We start from the raw sequence: 20774 nt of genomic DNA on the forward strand, positions 1-20774 counted from the left end.
CGCATTTAATGACCAATTTATCAAATCCATGGTTAGTGAAAATAGAGTCTTTCAGAAGAAATGCAGAGAAGCGCTCTGTGGGCAGACAGGACAAAGAGCCTTGGGAAAAAAAAGATAAGGGAGCGAAAGAGAGAAGCGTCTGTACTCCTCGAGTGCCTTGAAGAGACAAACTACCCTGAAATGTATGTACTGTCCCCTATTGGCAGGGAACTACACACTGCCACTTTACGCTTAAGCCCTAGGGTCCCCCAGGTGGGGGCTCTGTGATGTTAGTTCCTCAACAGGCCTAAAACAACCCTCACACTACAGAAGAAATAATAATAGTTTAATAATAATTCCCATCAAATTTATCAGCAAACCCAGCACTACAAGACTATCTAAACTATTTTTACCATTAAATACCATTTTTCGAGGAACAGGCTTCAAAATAGGCCTTGGGCTTAAGGGTTTAAAGCTAAGGGAAAGAGCAGCTGGGATTTGTAGTTTAACTGAGTTTTGTAAATATGACCAGGCCTCATCAAGTAGACCGGCCCTTGAGACTGACATATGTGCTGTAGATAGGAGATATATTCTGATAAAAACTCTAAGGTAAATAAAAAATATATATAATGAAAAATGTTAAAATGAAAACCTTCCTTTCCTGAGGTCGTTTGGCAATGTTACGGCTTTTATTACCCTTTGTATTTTTATATACAGTATATATATTTGTTTTCAAAGAATATCTTAGGAGCTCAGACAATTGGTCACCACACGTGTCAAACCCTCTTTTAGCTGCTCATCTGTATCTACCTAATTTCATTTTTTATCTCATGCAGCAGCCGTGGCTATATGACTCTCATTGCTCTAGGTTATTGAAATGATAATGAATTCAATGACTTCAGAAAATTGGATCTGTCCAATTTACCTGAAAGGAGGTGGATCAAAAAAATAAAAAAGTCATGAGATAACACGAGGCTGGAAGTGAAAAGGGGCTAATCGGGATGATTATGGTGGCTAATTGTTGTGGAAAGGCATGCAGAAAGCCAAACTGTGTATAAACGTCAGTGCAAAGGGAAAAAAATCTAAAGCTTTGTTTGTTTGTCTGTGTCAAGGACAAACAGCAGCACACAGACAACCTTGTGGGGGAGTCAGCAAAGGTGTTTGTGCTTGCATGAGCATCTAGATAAAGAGTCATGTGTGCCTCCTGCCAGAGATCATATTCATCTTCTTGAGTCTGAACGTGGGCTTAAGCAAGCAGGGTGAAAAACCACCATTTTTATCAGCTTCCACTGAGAATGTTTACTTTTACTTGTGACACTTTGAAAATGGAGTTTCTCTAACACGAACGGGAAGAGTATGAGTTCCCATCAGTTCAAAACCTAAAAAAGTATTTATCAGAAAACTAAATGTAACTTGCGTATACCATAGGCAGAGGTGGAAAGTAACGAATTACATTTACTCAAGTTACTATCATGCAGTAACTTTTTTGTGTATTTATATTTTTTAAAGCCTTTATACACTTTGCTACATTTTCAACCATATCCGTTACTGAGTGAAAAGAAGTTTAGGCTTAATAAATTCAAATTATTGTACAATGCAGCGTCGGAACAGAAACAGACAGCTGCATGAGCATCGCGTCTCACCCTTGGGGGGTGTAGGTGTAGACTTTTTATAATGAGGACGCTATACAGTTACTCTTTTCCTGCAATTTTGCTCAAAAACATCAGTTCGGTTCCTCTGATGCACTCGCTGTTTACCCCCTCCCTCACCTGTTGGTTGAAAGCCGAACCTTCGTGCACCGGCGTTACGTCAATATTCTGCTTGGTTTGGTAGCCGGACTCAGTTTTGCCTTTGAAATGTGTTTCTCCAGCTGCTACGCACAGCAGCAGCTCATAACAGGCTGATTCTCAGTGTGCTCTGCTCATAAAACAGGACGGTGTTGTGAGCCGGCTTTGTGATTTTGCACTACTTAGGTATAGCTATCCTTACGCTGACTAAAAAGTAACTAAGTAACTTTAACTTTTACATTTTATTAACGTTTACTTTTACTCAAGTAAACATTTTGTTAAATACTTGTACTTGCTAAAAACTGATCAAATATTGGTACTTGTACTTAAGTAGGACATTTAAGTACTCTTTCCACCATAAAATTAAAAACTAGTTTTATCGTCACAAATTTAGAAATTTTCTAAATTTGAAAGTGTGTGTCCTCTGCGATTGACATCTGTACGTAAGAGGATGTCGTATGCTGTTGGCTAATGCTAAGCAGACGTCAAGTGAAATTGCATGGGTTGGCTTAGTAAAAAAAAAAAGTGTTTTTTACGGATTTCTAAAAAATCATACATACTTCATGAAATGGATAAAACTAGATTGCTGCTTATAGCCTAAAATTCACGGTTTTGCTATCTATCTTATACTTTTGAAAGACATAAATCCAGATATTTAGAGAGTAATCAATAAGGCAGATCTGACTGTGAGAACTAACATGTTGTCTCTAATCTATTTCTTTAGATCATGTGTCTATTGGTGGCCTCGGGGACAGTTTCTACGAGTATCTGATAAAATCGTACCTTATGTCGGACAAGAAAGACGAGGACGCAAAGAAGATGTATTACACTGCGATGGAGGTAAAAGCTTGTGTGATTTTTTTCATATATGTGAAACTACTCATTTAAAATTGATATGGAATTGCACACTCGTTTTATAAACAAGTGTACTAAAAACTTGTTTTAAGGCATTTCTAGACAGAGAGACCAAAGCTGCTGTAAGAAGACAATCATTTTCCCATGATGCAAGTCTAGGTTTTTATTTTAAATTATGATTAAACAAGAAAACAGTCTAGGTGCAAAAGCTGGTAAATTAAAGGTTGAATATGGTACACGGACACTATAGGGAGCCTAAGTCACTTCGCACCACGGGTCCCTGGAAGAACGAAAAAATGAATGCAAGTCAATGAGGCTAAAAACACTATTTTCTAATTTTGCTTGTTTTTGTGCCATGGATTTCACATATGATGTCCATAAATTTTAAAGACGCTTTTTGATACCAAGAACGTGCTTGTTTTCGAACAGGGGGAACGCTATTTTAGGTTTTGTGTGAAAACAAGTCCAGGACTATAAATGCGCTTCACGAAAGTGATGTCATCGAACCAGACACGGACAAAACTGAGAGAAAAGGGCTGTAGGTTTAGCAAACTTCCCACAGGAGGAAAGAACCACCATAAATATGGTCATTTGGTAAGTAGCAGCTACTTTGGGTAGAGGAGATTATGTGATGATGTCACATATGTGATGTGCCGATTTCTAATTTGTAGTCATGCTAATTACGAACTTTTACAAGCTAATAAATATCAAAGTACATGACCGGCGTGGTCAAAACACCCATCATTACTTTTCATTTCAATTGCAGTACAACATGTGTGATCCAGGGTCTAAAGCAAAGTGGATTAGAAAATAGCGTTTTTAACCACGTTGACTTGCATTCATTTATTTGTACTTCCGGGGACCCATAGTGCTGAAGTGACTTAGGCTCCCTACAGTGACATCTAGTGTTTAGAGGTGGTAGTGCAACAACAGAACAAATTTTCCAGCCGTCGGGTTGATACATGAAGTGACCAGCCAGCACCATGTCCAGTGACGAATCGCACAGGGTAAATGCTCATTTCCACTAAGTATTTACCATGAGAACATCTGGGCTCAGAATCAACTGCTTGACTTAACGAGTCCGCCATTTTACACAGTCCCAGCCTCGCCTTGCAAAGCAGACTTTTTACCACAACGGTGCCCCCATTGGCTCGTCAATGTAAACGTAAGCCCAGTGTTGTGCCAAAATAAAATACTGATAATTTTTTTTAAATATAGCTTTTATAGGAAAAACTGTACATTCATTCTTCACATCTCTAAACGCCTCATTTTAGTGAAATGTTATTCCAACTTTAAGTACATATATAATAAAATAACTAATTATCAATAATTTATTAATCATCTGTGGGTCAACCTAAAGGTAGAAACACTAATTACAAAATATCCTTTCTCTCTCCTAACTTGGTATTTAATAACCAGGATCTGCTGTGTTCAAATTAACTTGTGCTACACTTTCATCAAAGGTGAGATGACAGCATAATAAATTATCCTTGGCATTTAAATGAAAATAAACCACTAATTAAAACAGTGTTGCATAAGAACACATTTTTCATTAGTAATGTGTCACAGATTACTGTTATTTAGCAAAAGAATCCTCTTAATACACCTAAGGAAACAAAAGACATGGGTTTCTACCATGTAATGTCTTTTTGGAACCCCTTTAACTTTGATTTTGCCATCATTTTGAAAAGCTTCTGCTATGCCAGTCATTCTTGATTCTGTCCAAAGGTCTTTTTATGTATAATGATAACATAAGGTAATCCAACCTGGGGTTCTACAGTTTGGGTTTTTCAGGTTTTAGTTAGGGTTAGGGTTAGCCTCTGGGTCAAATAATCTATTAGTAAATAAATAAATAAACGCCGCAGGTAAGAGAACCAAGTCTGAGGAGTCTCAAGGTGGGTTCTGGAAGTTTTGGCATGTTGTTTGTGAAGTTTATCTAGATTGTTAGTGGCACTGAGCTGCTGCAATTTTTATTTTATGAATGAACCAAAAAAGCTAAAAAGGCCACAGGAGATTAGCTATCATACTTGTTATCCAGTTAGCTATCACGCTTGTTATCCAGTTACATAACTGTTACGTAAGAAATTATGGCAGAAAAGGTTCCAAAAACATAAACTAACTTTGTGTTTTTATGGCTGTTTTATCCCAAATCCACACTGGAGCCACCAGTGGCATGGAACAGCAGCAGGACGGTCTACTCGCGTGCTTTGCGGCGCGTCAATTCACACCATGGAAACGTCTCAGCTGTGGAGCAGATTCCCTGCCCTCCTCCTCGCTAGACTTGAAAGATCACAAAATCCCTCGTGACTTCAAAGGTCATGTTTTGTTTATGTCATTCGCTATTAAACCAAAAAGAAGAAGAATATCACAGTTTGATGTGTTGATGTTGTTCCACTCCACTGCCAGTATTAAAGCCATGAAAACACACTGTTGCACCTCTCGAAAGATGCTGGCAGTAAATAAGTCGTTAGGTCACTTGTATTGACGTAATCTACATTGATATGAAATCTAATCACTGCAATGGTCTTTTATTTTGAAAATTACTGAACGTTTTAAACTGAAACCATGTGTGATTTACTATCTGGCCCCGTGTTAACTGTGGAAACTGTCGTGTCCCAGAAGCAGCTCGTGGAAAAAAAATAGGAGACAATCCTATCTTAAGCGGCACGGTGAGCCACTTTCGGGACGCACTCGAAATGTTCCGTGCCACGGCCAGTTTGGATCAACCCTGATTTTATTTGAAACAGCGACGCTCCACTGCTGTTCCACGCCACTGATGCCTTCAGTGTGGATTCGGGGTTACAGTATCCGATGTTGTAACATTTTCTGCGAACAATAGACTGTGACTGTAGGGAGGAGCCTGAAAAAGGGGGTTCGCCTTTTGAAGTCATGGCTTTTCCCAAGAACTCCGACTTCCCCTTCAAGCAACTTTTGCTCCTATAGTTGAAGGAACGAGTGAAGCTGCAAAAATAATGGAATAGCTTTATTCGGTGGATTAAAGCGGTCACATAGCATTTTTAACTGTGTTACTGCAGGCGATTGAAGCCAACCTGGTACAGAAGTCACCTGGAGGTCTCACCTACATGGCTGAGTGGAGAGGAGGGATCCTGGACCACAAGATGGGCCACCTGGCCTGCTTTTCTGGAGGAATGATCGGGATCGGGGCTGATGACGGGGCGCCAGAGAAGAGGCAGCATTACCTGGACCTCGCTGCCGAGATCACTCACACATGCCATGAGAGCTACACCCGCTCAAGTGAGTAGAAATGTTGATTAATTCAGAAATGCATGAGGGGTGTGCTACAGGTCGACTCTAAAATGTTGCACGCACATGGAACAAGCTCAACTGGCCAGTTGTCTTACAGTGGATGAACTATTGTAGATCATTTTGGAGAGGCAGTCATAAGTAGTTGTTGAGAGTTTGTCTCAAGGGTGTCCTCCTGAATCAGTGAACCGGAAGAAGAGAGATTTACATATCTATTTATTTATTTTTATAAGAGCTGAGCTGCTCAACCTTATTAGTAATTTCCTGATTGTCATTAATGAAGCATGAGGGTGTTCTGAGCAATTTCTATTTGCATCTAATGATTTTACAGATATCCTATAATTTTAAAGACCAAGTTCGCTGCACGAAGAGTTGTCCGCCAGTTGCAAGCGCGAGTGCTTTTTTCCAGATACATCGACTCACAAGGCATTCATTCGTACTACCCTGCAGACAGTCAACGTCGCGTGGACGTGCAGATCATGTCTATAATGAATCCATCGGAGCAGACCACGTCTGTAGGCTGTAGAGCTCAGTCAGCTTGTGTAATTTCATCCAACGGTTTACGTAAAAACTAACACTTTTACATACGTGTTTGAAGCCATTATGCAACAAAGCTCTACCTGATCAACACTATAAATGATAAATGATCCGCACTCGTATAGCGCCTCTCAGAGTAAGGACTCCAAAGCGCTTTACACTACAGTGTATCATTCATCCATTCACACACACACATTCACACACTGATGGTGATGAGCTACGATGTAGTCACAGCTGCCTTGGGGCGCACTGACAGAAGTGCCCCACTATTTAATTCAGTCATTAATTCTCCCAATCAATTACTAACCAAAACCTCATGCTTTATGCAAAACATTAAATGATTTTCAGAATACCGATCTTTACAGAAAACATAAAAACCCTAAAAAACTGCACATAAAATATACTAAGAAACAATATTCACTTATCACTTAGAGCAGTGGTTCCCAAACTTTTCAGCCTGACCAACAGATGTTCCTTCGTATTTTTACATTATTTAGAAACTTTCATTATATTTTGGAAAGTTTTTATTTATATATAAATATATCAAGCTCTTTTTAAATTTTATATTTTACTTTTTTATGTTTATGTGGCACACCTGACTTCCATACCTAACGCATCGGCATCTGCCTCTTTTTACGGCTTTTTTTTTTTTTTACATTGTTGCTATGTCTGTCACATTTGCGGTGTTTTACCATCATTTCTACATCCATCACGTCCCAGAGAAGGTTAAACCAACATCAAACCCAACGTTTGGAGCTTGTAAACTCCACACACCTCTCGTGCAGCACCAGCTGTCTGATGCTGCAGCACCGTCAATCGTCCCGGCTGGATGAGTGAATTTCTTCATCGGAGTCAATAATATGCTTCATAATCAGAGTCATTACCAGACAAAGTGATCAGTCAACAACGACTAGACCTGCCGGCAATTATACGTTTTATCTAATATTTGCGCTCTTCATGCTGCACGCATCTCCTCCTCTCCCCGACTGGGAGCCTCACGGCGGGAGGCGATTTTCAAACTCTTAAAAACTCCCAAACTTTGCTCAGTCTGAAGGTTACACATTTCCACTATCTTCTGGTGTAAAGTAGTAACTTCATGAGGGATCATATTTGTAGATGAGACTTGTTAAAGTCAGCAATGAGGCTTTGGCGCTTATAAGGAGTATGTCCCAACACTGACAACAACGTACTGAATCTAGAACCAACATGCATAAACAGATCGGTCCCACCTACTTACACTGTTGGTCTTTTTTAAATACGCAGTAATTGTTGCTTGCCTTTTTCGCTTCATCCTGCATCCTAGCAGCAACCACTTTGGCACCTCTGGAGTTGGTGTTTGTTTACGTCATGCTGCATTTAATGTAATTGGAAAAAGGAGCTTCAAGCGCTTAACCTCCGATTTTGTTTTCTTTCTGGCCTTAGTACGAGGGACGGATCGGGGTCGATCTGAATCTGTTGGGGGGGGGGGGGGCAGATCCCCCCTTTCCCCCATCCTATCTGCGCGCCTGCTCAGACCCCACCGCCCCTGTGGCCAGAATGCCGAACTTGCAACTTCAAAGTTGCCGGGCCGCTACTTGCTTGTGGAGGGAGCTGTGGAGTGGAGTGGAGCCAACACGGTGGAGCTGGAGTCTGCTTCCAGCAGGTTTCCTGCATGTTTTAGATCATGAACACAGCTGGTTTGTTTGATTTAGCTCCTGTAGAAACTTATGAAAGCTGAGGAGACATCACAGCGAGGAGATAAGTTTCATTTTCGGTTTAATCACAGTGAATTAATGACAGACACTAAGGCATACTAAAAGCAAGCTAAACTGCCTAGAATTATTTTAAGCAATCATTCTTAGTTTTGGGGACTTTCTTTATTTCTGACTGTAGCGGCGACTGCTAGTGGGATTGAGGAACGTGGAAGGAGTTGTTTTATTACGAAGAGGTTTTGTTTAACTTGGATCATAGATTATTTATCAGGGCACTTCAACCTTTATCTAGTTGGATTGCCAACTAACTGAAAAAAGAGTTTGCCAGCTGCAGTGGGCTTTAAACTCATTAGACACTGTAACCTGTGCAGGTTTAAATCTCTAATGCTTTGAGTGAAATTCAGCTGGAACACCAGTGAAAGTCTAGATAAGCAGAAGTGCCATCCCAGAAAAAGCAAACATGATTATTTTGCAGGAACATGAAATAAGTAAAAGGAGCCAGGTTCACAGAGCCAGAAAAATGGATGGAATTAAAGTAGGCTGATTAGCATCCAGTACAAGCTTCAAAGTGCATGAGCCATCCTTTCCTGGCCCCACACAGATTAACAGGATAAAGCCAAAGCAGAAGGAATACCATGGTTTAGTCACTTTAATTGCAGCGATTGGACCGATCGCGTCGGGGTTAAGGAGATTCTGTTCTTGTTTTTGCAGCGGGCCTCCTTGGCATGCAGCAACAGTCATTTGATTTGTATAATTTCAATACAGAACGGTGTCTGCAGAGCAGAAGTGGAGAAATAAAAAAAAATTAAACACGTGCTTGCTTTTTAAAAGCAGAAAAATTTGTTGATAATTTAAACACCAACAATATACCGTAATTTCCGGACTATAGAGCGCACCTCAATATAAGCCGCACCGGGCTAAAAGCCGCAGATATCTACTGAATTGAAAACGTAGTTTAACTGAACGTAACTGAACTGATCAGTATCAAACAAAACAGAAAAGTTATTGATTAGTTTATTCATCGTCCTCCTGTGCACTGAAACCACTGAAGTCATCTTCTTCAGTGGCGGAGTTGAACAGCCTCAGAAGAGCTTCGTCACATACCTTTTCTGTGGCGATGTCTGTGTCGCTGTCCGTGTCGCTGTCATCATCCCGGGGTGAAGCTGGGAAAACAAGCAGCGCCGTTATACTGTGAAAAAAGTCCTCCTGGGCGCTTTCCGTAGCACTCCTTTAACCGTTCCTTCATTAGACTTTCCAGCATCCATCCTTTCTGGTTGACTAAAGCCGCACCTCATTATAAGCCACATGGTTCAAAGCGTGGGAAAAAGTAGCGGCTTATAGTCTGGAAAATACGGTATTTAATCAGATTGTTTCTTCCATGTTTAGTTGGATCGTTTAGTCGATTTAAGTCAAACTTGGGTACCTAAACAATTAGTAGCACAATCAACACATGCCCATTGGCAGGGAAGGCTTGGGGCCTCCATAGGGCCGTCAAACAAGTCAGAACCACTACATTAGTCATACACTGAAAAGTTGTTGTTTGACAGCACTATTGTCCGTCTCACACTGGCTGAACTCACCCGCCCCGACCGACAACGACCGCACGCAGAGCCGGACAGCTTTGGGCCTCATGACAACCTTGCAGCGCCTCTGAGTACAATATTCAAAAGGTTTAAAAAAAACAAGTATAGAACTAACTATTCCCTCAAACTAAAATAGTGAGATTTGTTGCCAAAAGAAGCTTTTTAAGTGGCACCAGCAGAAAGGTCTGATTGGAAACAAGTTATTTTCTAATATTTCATTGCTGCAGTAAACAAACATTGGGCCTCAGAGCCCCCAGAAGAAGGAACAACAGAATAAATGCAGCTATTAAAACTCGTAAGGTAAATGTACTGTGGCTCCGACCTCTCACTGACTACACTTAGATCCTAAAGACGAACCCAGGAAACATCTCCATCCTCCTGATAATCTCTACAAATTTCAAGATTTTCATTCCCCCACTATTGGTGTGGGCTGTAATTATTCACCCTCAACACGCTCTTTGCTTTGAATTCAGCAGCAAGCTAATGTGACTCATCACAGTTTCCCTGATATGCTTTGAATACTTTTGATCTGTGGGCCTAAAAAGCCTCTCCAGTTTTCTCTTTCAAAGTCCTCCGCCAGGTTCTCTGACTGGGGTCCGTGTAATGCTCTGCAGCTCTGGGATTAGCCGAGTGCAGTAAAGAGGGAAGTGAGATTTTCACTTGCATGTGTTTAAAGTGGCTGCCATGATCTGTGTTTTAAATACTGATGCAGCAATGTCATGCTGCTGCTATGAATCTGTCATCACACCTGTAGTCTGATGTTGAAACAGCTGCAGGAAGCCCAAACGGATTCAGGGAAAGGCGTTCTGATGGACTTAATGCTTAGCTGCGTTTATTCCTGCTAATGGAATGGCGGGTTTGACACAGGAATTATAATCAGAATAAATGAAAATGCTTTAGAAAAGGATGCCAGAAGATGTGGTTTTGTGACGACCTTCAAAGGGAAAATGGTGGAGTCAAGTATTTGAGACACAGTCAAACAATCCCGCTAAGATAGAACCCTGAAGCTTCCCGACATCAGTTACAGGAAATTAGCATTTCAAACCTGCAGCCAGTTGAACCGCTGCCTTGCGATTTTTAAGAATCTTTTCTGCACGTTTGTTAGGTTATTTCTTCAGCCTTTAATATTAATGAGTTTAGACATATGCAAGATTACTTTGCATTAAATTATGTAGTCCAAGCCCGAACAAATTTAGCATCACAAAGCTACCGTTTCATTCCCAAAAATGCTAAACGTGTTCTGACACAATTTTACAGTATAATTGTTTGAATGCTGTAAGCGAGGTTTTCCGGGCACGTTCAACTGGAAGAAAACCTAAAAGGGAAATCAGGACACATTGGAGGGACTATGTCTCTCGCCTGGCGAAGGAATGTCTTGGGGTTCACCCAGAAGAGCTGGCCCAAGTGGCTGGGGAGAGGGAAGTCTGGGCTTCTCGACTTAGGCTGTTGCCCCGGTGACTCGACTCCAGATAAGCGGAAGAGGATGGATGGATGGATGGATGGATGGATATTACAACCAATACCTCTTTGAGCTTGTAATCAAGTAGGGCTAACACTAAGAGATGGGATTGTTCATTGGTAAGAGGCTGAAAGGTGGATTGAGGCATAGATTGTGATGCTGACATAGTTTGTTTTAGTTAAAAAAAAGTTTGGTAAAAAGGTAAATATACCAGTTTCCTGTTGATCTTCATTTGCACCTTCACCTACTGAATATAGATACTGACTAGAAGTGTTAAACCTAGAACCAGCCACATGTGAACAGTTTCTGATGGGTAAATGTGCTCACAGATGCTGGTAGTTTGGACATCTGGGTTGGATATCATCTGTACTCTGTCCAAGTGGGCAGACCAGAGACTTAGTGGATGTATTATACATCACAGTTGGCTTAGGAACCCGTCTGTGTGAACCAGAGAGAGGTCTGGCGATCTGTGGTTCGACTGTTGGCTGTGGCATGGTCCCAGACAGTTTGGGGAAAGTTATCACTTCACAAAACCTCGTTTAAAATTCAGTCTCAGCAGGGAGCCTTATTTCTTGTTGCCAAAGTGAGCTCTGCTCATGGTGTGTTTAAAGTTTACAGAAAGCCTTAGAGCCAGCTCGTTTGAGAGATGGATAGATCCTCATAAATGTGTCACTATGATGTTATGTCAACTCGTTAAACTTATTTAAACAGGTCATTTATGACGTTTTAAAAGAGGAAATGTCAGAAGACATTTTGAAGTGTGCCAATATCGATACTGCATGTGATTCCAACTTTGTGACATTAGCTTGGACTAAATTTCTATATTTAGACGTAAAAGCTCTATAGGAGATGGACAAAATCATGATAGAATCCCAGGACAGCATTAATGGCGGCATTAATATTCACGCATTAGTCCTCTTAATCATATTCATACAATGGCCAGTGCTTATGACTATATGACTATTGTAACACACGTGGTTGTTATCAGTGGAATTATGTAAAAACATCTAAGGACAATTGTTGAGCTTGCACCATTTTTAGACAATGATCTGATATTTTTTTAACGGATTTGAGTAAATTTGAGCATTAACTTACTTAATGGTCTCTGGTTAATTTGCAACAGGTTGTTCTCTGTTGGTTCACAGCAACAACTTGGGCATCATCAATGCTGATCTGAGGCATGAATAAAGGTGTTGAATCAAAAACTTGTTTAGAAAAACCCTGTTTCTCTGACATACTGCTTTCTGTGGCTTTGTACTCTACATACTGTGGCTTGCAGCGGCTAATAACTTACTGTCCAACAGACCAACAAGTTGCTTTTTCCTCCATTTCCTTTTTTACACAGGGACTGATAAATAATGTATCATGTCTATTTGCAAGAACCAGTAAACATTTTACTGCTTTGATGTCCTTTTTTCTGCTGTATGCTTCCTCGCGCATGATAATGGGTCAAGTGACATAGAAGCTTGCCATTTCAAAGCACACAAATTTTTTTCATGTTCATTAAAAATGAATAAAAAGTAAACTTTGTTTGCATCTCTCTCTGTCAGCTACAAAACTGGGACCTGAAGCCTTTAGATTCGACAGCGGTGCCGAGGCTACGGCGACTAGACTGAGTGACAGATATTACATCCTGCGACCAGAAGTCATCGAGAGCTACATGTACATGTGGAGACTGACCCATGACCCCAAGTACAGGGACTGGGGCTGGGAGGCGGTTGAGGTGAGGTCATTATTACTGGTACTCAAATGAAATAAGGTTAAACTGACCCTCTTTAGCTCATCTGTTATTCTTTATGTTCTTACAGCCTAGGAAAACATTTTAATCAAAGGGTTTTTCTTTTTTCTGCAGAAAAAATGACATCTTTATAGATTCAAGATTTAGTAAAAAATAAATAAATAAATGAACAACATTAGTTGGGTCAACCTTTGTAGTTTTTTTAATGTCCTGGAAAGGAATTTAAACACAACAACAGTGTCTGGGTCACTCTGTTAAAACTCGCTTTAGTTAAGTTTCCTGACTAGTGCTAACAACTCCTGTATTTAGCAAAGTAAAAGTTAGTGAATTTACTGTTCATTTATTAGCAAAAAACTTTTAGATTTCAAACCCATTTTTTTTATTTCTACTTCACATTTTCTATTTTAGGCTGCGCAGTGGTGCAGTGGTTAGAGCTGTTGCCTTACAGCAAGAAGGTCCTGGGTTCGCTTCCCGGCCTGGGATCTTTCTGCATGGAGTTTGCATGTTCTCCCTGTGCATGCGTGGGTTCTCTCCGGGTACTCCGGCTTCCTCCCACAGTCCAAAAACATGAGTGTTAGGTTAATTGGTCTGTCTAAATTGTGTGTGTGTGTGTGTGTGTGTGTGTGTGTGTGTGTGTGTGTGTGTGTGTGTGTGTGTGTGTGTGTTGCCCTGCGATGGACTGGCTCTCTGTCCAGGGTGTACCCCGCTTGATTGCCCCTAGACACACTTTGTGTCTAAATTCAGGGCTAGCATTCTTGTCAGTACTCAGTCTACCAGGTGCATGTAGGTCGGGTCCTTCCTCGACCACTTAGACCGGAAGTTAACGGCTCTGTAATAGGAAGGTGTAGCTTTCATATTTAGTCCCATCCCTACTTGTCACCTAGCAAATGTGAAGGCACAACACAGAAGTGTTATATATATATATATATATATATATATATATATATTTTTTTTTTCCTTTGCTGTAACACATGACGGAATATGGGACAGATATTACGATACTAACATTGAAAACTGCTTCGTCCGCGAATTATTACAAGAAAAATATCTGTACAACTTGCAGTGAATCCTGGGCTAGCCTTAGCCTACGAGGATACACCAGACACATCCTCAAAGTTCGGGGAAAAGAGTATACATATCATTTTGAGTAGGGCTGCATGATATTAGGAAAACCTGCGATATTCGATAACGGTGCTTAATATTGCTATATCGATATTACTCACAATAAATGAACAAATACTAAAGTATGCAGTGTTGATGTCGTCTGGCGTGTGACGTCTGCTCTGGGTTCAAAGCAAACAAAAACTAATGCATGAATTCCATTACAACATAACATTTTTATTGAGAAAATATGCAGCTGCACCTGCTACTGTATTAGCAGCAAAACAACAAACTGCATGCATGCAGTTTCTCAGTGACTTTAAAACATCACCTCCACCATAAAACTTTTTCTGATGCTCCAAATACAGAAAAACATCCCTTTCCAGGGTTTTTGGAATACATAAAAATCAGAAAGTTTAAATGTTAATAGTTAACATCACTTAAATGCAACAGCAAATTCTCTCATTGCTACTGAGCATTTTCTCTACTTATGTGGTTATGCTATAAGGCTGTTGCTGCTATTGGGAAGTGAACTGTGCTGGGCCAAACTAGGAGAATATTAAGATTTTCTGAGGGAAAGAGAAAAACAATTGTCTACCTTTCAGAAGAGGAACTGGCAAAAAAAAAAAAAACTACATGGAAAATATGTGAAAATATTTCTTTTTGACCCCAAATTGAACAAGTTTACCTAGATCTTAAAAAGCAGCTCAGATGATGAAACTGCAACTATGATTCTGGTAACAAGCTAACAAATTGAACTAGCTCCTCTTAAGACAACCGGCTAGCAGAGCTTCTGACTGACAGTTTATGTGCAGCAGCAAATCAACTATCCTGACTAACAAGGTTATAAAAGCTCATAAATGAAAAATCACTTTGATGTGTGGGGGAACTTTTCCAGGCCCTCTTTAGCAGGGTGGGACTGGGAGGAGAGTGCTGTAGCCTTTTAGCTGGAAGCTAACCGGAGCCTGGGGCTAACATCACCACCCGGTGGAACACTAGCGACATGGAGGTGGGTTGGTTCACCGGCACGTGTCGGAGTCAGCCCAGTAAAAAAGATTAACGACACCGAGCGGACTCACGTTCACGTTTGAAAGCAGCGCTGATTCCAGAAACCTCAGCACAAAGTGCGTTCGTTGCTCTGAGCCAGCATGACGAACAAGGGAACGGCGCCGCTAATGTTTGGGTGTTGCTTTCCATCCTAAAGATCGCTCATTCCAGGCCGTCGCTCCTAGGCTCTGGAATGAGCTACCTTTGTCTTTACGCTCAATCGACTCAGTTGATGTTTTTAAGAGCAATCTTAAAACACATTTGTTTCTCCAGGCATTTTAAACTTAGTCTCATTCGGATTGGTTGTATTTGACACTATGTATATTGTGGCTGTATTTTACTGTATTTATATGTTGTTGCCTTTTAACTTGTGAAGCACTTTGTGACCTTTTTTGTCTGTGAGAGGTGCTATAGAAATAAAGTTACTTACTTACTTACTACTTACTTACTAAAGGTCTACGTAGGGGGCGGGCGTATTACGTGAACAGACCCATCTGATACATTTGATTGGTCAAATAATACTTCCGCGTACAAAACACAGCTGGTTTACAAAAAGTTAACGTATGACACGGATGGAAATGTTTGAACCAAACATTTATCGCCGTTTTTGACGTGCTTTGCGATGGGCCTATCGCATGTCCTGTTATCCCGATGACGATAATTTTTCGATATATTGTGCAGCCCTAATTTTGAGTGTCCTTCAAATTTGGTTGGCCTTGCCGCTTCGCAATGACGCACTTGGCCTTAAAATACGTACTCGGAAGGGTGCAGTCCTTGGATTTGTACACAGCCAGTGATCAGGCTTAGAGAGCGCCACATCTAAAATAGTCCGGGTGGAAACGGTTCGTAAATGTGGTATTCTTCAGTTTCTCTGGCTTTTGGCATGACCCGCATGATAAAAAATCTTTATCTTCCCACTCCTACATGTAAATATGATGTAATTAGTCACTAAAAAGAGACGACATCATTAAAATTAACTCTTTATTTACTTTATTTAATTCAAATCCCCTCTAGCCTGTGCAGCATGCAATAATAATTTTTTCATACATGACTACTGTGAAGTGCAGTTTTGTGAGCTATATTTTTCTCCTACTGGTGACCCAGATTCTCATTTTCTAGGTTATGCTCTCACTAGTTTAGTCAAGCCTCTTTAATACTCTCAATTAGCCTCGAACCTCTTCCCTGAAATTTTACAACGCCATACATTCTCTGGTTGATCAGACAGTTCTACTATCAGGAGATGAAAGCTGTGGAGGAATCACTATTATTAACGTGGCATTGGACAGGACATTAATGGTGGTAAACTGTACAGAGCTGAGCGAGTTAGCATTAATTTAACACACAGTAGAGGAGAAATCAGGCTGACGATTTTGACGGCCCTGTAATTATCAGGCACAAAGGTTGGAAGCAGTGAATAACACTTCTGCTCAGGAACATCAAGCATTAACATGTCAGGGTCTTTGTTAATTAGCACGTATAAGCAGGCCCTTTGTAGCCAGAGTAATAATGAGTTAATCCACTTGGCTAGCTCAGCCACTCTCCACTCACCCTTGTCAGATTTAGCATTACTTGTATTTCACGTGGCACGCCGGTCTGAAAGGCTTGACGTGTTGCTTCATTCTTTATTTTTTTCTTAGGCGTACATAAACGCCAAATTGATCAAAGAATTTTCTTTACCAACCAAGCAGAATAATAAATATGCTCGCTTGTAAGCTCTGATCCTTCAAACTGCATTTTTAATTAGTGTTAATTCCTTAAAAATGCATGAAGGGATGAGGTGTTTGACTGCGTAACTTACCTATATACTTCCTGTCAGGCACTGGAGCAGCACTGCAGAGTGGAGTCTGGCTTCTCTGGGATCCGTGACGTGTACACCATGACAGTCAGCCATGACAACATGCAGCAGAGCTTCTTCCTCTCTGAGACACTTAAGTAAGTCCCCTTTTCTCTTCCTCCCTCTCCATTCCTGCAACTTCCCACTGGTGAGAGAAAGCTTATTTTAAAATCTGCTTGGATAACCCATCATCGCCGTGAAAGTAATACAGGGGCTGATACAGAACGCTGGAGATTCATCTTCACCTATTATCTGTTCTGCCCACGAAGGATATTCGTGCTTTGAATGAAACACAGACACAATCTCTGCTTCAGAGGTGATTCTAATCACACTTTGAATAGGATACTTTTCACCCATAAAAAGAAATAAGGACAGTGGATAGACATTTCAATTTTACCTGTTCTTGGGTTATTAAGTTACACAAACCAGTGGGAGTGCTTTGGCGTATCACAGCACAGGAGGGCAAAAGCTGACGTGTCTGAAGTCTGGGGCATTGGGAATCATTCAGGTCAGCAGTCACAATACAGCGGTACTGCTTCATTCGGTTCCACATGCTTCTTTAAAAGGGAAGTGACTAATCTTGATTTTTTAAAATCTCCGATAGTGAATAATTTAGCTTTTCTTAGCAGGAGCAAACCATTGCAGCGAGACAGTTGTGGGAATTTTTCTTGTGCATTAAAGAAGAAAATCTAGTTTAAATGACTATTTTGAAGATGGAAGGCAGCTGGAATAGAAAAATAGGACAAGCGTTCTCTTGTTTATCAGATTGTGTGGGACATCTCTGCTGAAGGATGACAAAGCAGTCTGACAGCCAGTTCTGTACCGATACGGTCGGTGTGTTTACATAATACAGTTCTGTGAAGCCCTTCGGGCACTCCATGTTTCTTTGTATTTCCCTTCCAAGGAACCCAACTTTCTTGCAATTTTCAGAAGCGATGTTGGCAATTTGAGGATTTTTCTTTTGACTTTGACATTATTTTCTGCAGACCTTGTTTCTGACCCTTTTCAAAGGAGGTATTGAGCCGCTTAAAGCTGCAATAGCAAATCTGCAAAACAAGCTAGCTTAAAAAATGTGTTATGCCTCTTAACGTTCATACATGGTATAGAAATAAATATATTGTAGAGATTTAAAAAAAAATGTAATGAAGTGGTTCTCTCGTGTTTGTCTAAAAACCTCAGCCAATAACATGACTCGGTCCAAAACCAACCATTGGACTATCCCGTTGTCCGTCTCACCGGACTTCCGCACTTTCCTGGATCTTCCATTCATTCTGTAATCGCGCATTTTGCCATAGATGTCACACACTGGTGTGGTGTGGGGAAAATTGTCCTCAGCATTTGACCCATCCCTGCAGACAGCCGTGCTCGAGAACAATTTGGTGGTGTAACCCTGACTTAAAACTGTATGGGTCAAGGGTAGACCTGCAGAGCCAAATCCTTAGCTACTGCTACAGTTGCCTGGATTTTTAGGACAGAAAACTGGAGTATTAGGGCTTGTGTAACTTTTTTTTTTCTGGTTTTAGGTATCTGTACCTGCTTTTCTCAGACGATGACCTGCTGCCTTTTGAAGATTGGGTCTTTAACACAGAAGCCCATCCGTTGCCCATCGTCCGCAAAAGCTGCATGCAAAACGAAGCAACAGAGGAAACCACGGTCTCCGAATAATGCTGAACACTGAAGTACAGAGACAGTTAACACAAATGCACAATAAGTGTGCACGCACAGACTCACAGGCATCACAAACACCTTATTCAGTGAAGGTTCAGAGTCTTTTCAGGAGTGTGTTACTGACTCTTAATTCCTTTCCAGTAAAGGAAATTGTCGTTTTATGCTGTGATTGTATATCTTTCGCCAGGGTTGCTTCCTGCTGGCACTTCTTTTTTTTTTTTTGTGGACAATCAAAACAAATATGACTTTCATGAAAAGATCATTTTTTTCTTTCTTCCTTTCCTCTGTGAGGAAACCAGTATAACTTAGACCCAAATGTACTGAAGGAGGTTTGAACTATGGGCCATATTTTCCGAGAGCGAAAACCACTTTCCTTTTTCTCCTCAGTCTAGGTTTTCGTTAATCTTGTGTGGGTATTTTTCTGGTTTTCCTTCGTGGGTATACTCTTTTGCCAAAGGTTTCTTTGTATTTCCTATTTTAACAAAAAGTTAAGATTCAAATATGAACTAGAAAAATGTACAGACGAACACGAAACGTGAGTCCACCTCCAAACTATTTTGATGTCATGTTTCTTTCTGAAACAAGTTTGAATGAATTTTTTTAAAAAGGTCATAGATGTCAGGAAAGTGGGCCATTTTTAAAAAACTAAAACATGTTGGTTTGTGAATCTGCTTTATGATTGGTTACTTTGTTCCAACAGGAAGTCCTCTCAGCCTTTCACATTAAACTGGAGTACTCTCCGTTCTGTCACTGTAAAACAAGCTTAAAGGGTTGGGATTAACAAACATCTGAAGTTGTTTTTGTGTTTAATTTCGTTTGGGTAGTCACTCTGCCTTCACATGCATCCATTCGACTCTGACTCTGCAGAGACAGGCTTTTATTTTTATCACTGTTCTTTTAATTGTTTCTCTTCTGCAGTTACGGCGTGAATGTGGTGTACATACCGATGAAGTGAGTGACACCTGTATGACCTTGTCCTGACTTTTATTCTGTCTTCATTTTGTGTTTCTATGACTTCAGTGGCTGTTTTGGTTTTCACTTGGTTTTCTTTTGATTTGCTTCCCTCAGGTGTTTGAGTAAAAAATGGAAAAAAATTATAATTAAAATCTTCGAATTTTAAGTCTAGTTCTTTGCTGATATTATTGTTATTACTTATTCTTACTGTTTGATTTACCTTTGATTGTTGAGTACTTTCAAATACTGATAAAAATGTGCAACTTTGTACATTTAAAAGAATTGGTTGTCATGTCATTTTTGTTATTGGCCCAACAGATACACAAGTTTTTAAAATTAAAATTAAACACTGAACTTTATAGTTTTTAGGAAATCCTTGAATCTCAGGAAACCATAGACTGATATTCAAAGACAATAGAAGTAAAACCATCAGATTTCATTCAAAAACTCATCAGTGAGAATCAACCTGCAAGTTTTTTTTAATTATTACTTTTGTTACTAACAAATCCCAAAGGTCTGTGTAAAAATATGGTACACCTAAGAACTATAGACATATAATAATCTTGGACAAAGCACCACTAATTTACCTCATATAGCCAAATGAAGCCAAATGGGCGAATACCACCACCATCTTGCCCATGTCACACATCTCGTCACACCCAGACAATCCACAAATGGGAAAAGAGGTGGAGCTGAGAATGGGGCTGTGAGAGTGGGAGCAAATGACTGACACCCAAAAACTCCTGAAGCTTACATGAAGCTAGCACAGCCACAGAACCCTGCGGTCAGAGCTGGGCGCCTGGGCCGTATATGTGAGCTCATGCTCCTCTCCTCCTCCACAGTTGGAAATCAGTGGGAGATTAGCAACATGCTAACCTGAAACTACCTGGAGCTTGTAGTCAATTTGCTCCGTTTTGAATCCAGCGCGCAGCGGATGTGGATGGAGCTGCAGTTTTTGTGACTTCTGCATTGGCTTCACAGTTTGCAAGAAGAAAAAAGGCTGGCCCTTGATAAGAAGACAAAATAAAGGCAACAGGCAAAGCGTAAGATTCGGGCTAACATTATGTCCACCATTCACACCCTATTATAACTTGATATAAGTATAGAAAAAGTACAAAGAACATAGAAAACGAATCAAAGAGGTCCACATGGCAGGGGTGAGGTGGTGCTCACTCCTCACCCCTGCTACGTGTACCTCAAGCAATAAACCATCAATCCTGCTCAATGGTCGACTTTCCTGGCGGGGTCACCCATAAAGACAGTGGGAGGGTTGAGTT

General features: G+C 40.5%; 1 protein-coding gene across 2 annotated transcripts in view; it reads left to right on the forward strand.

Moving 5' to 3' along the window:
* LOC107379332 (mannosyl-oligosaccharide 1,2-alpha-mannosidase IA) overlaps positions 1-19779 on the forward strand; it is a 316181-nt gene extending 296402 nt beyond the window's left edge. For both annotated transcript variants that reach the window (XM_054740992.2, XM_015950044.3), the window contains exons 8-12: positions 2491-2606; positions 5657-5876; positions 12706-12878; positions 16858-16973; positions 18399-19779. In XM_054740992.2, coding sequence (XP_054596967.2) covers positions 2491-2606; positions 5657-5876; positions 12706-12878; positions 16858-16973; positions 18399-18540 — 767 coding nt within the window. In that variant the 3' untranslated portion in view covers positions 18541-19779. The remainder of the gene's footprint in view (positions 1-2490; positions 2607-5656; positions 5877-12705; positions 12879-16857; positions 16974-18398) is intronic.
* The last annotated feature ends 995 nt before the right edge of the window (positions 19780-20774 follow it).

Source organism: Nothobranchius furzeri, chromosome 5 (genome assembly GCF_043380555.1).
Source record: "Nothobranchius furzeri strain GRZ-AD chromosome 5, NfurGRZ-RIMD1, whole genome shotgun sequence".
Taxonomy (NCBI): Eukaryota; Metazoa; Chordata; class Actinopteri; order Cyprinodontiformes; family Nothobranchiidae; genus Nothobranchius; species Nothobranchius furzeri.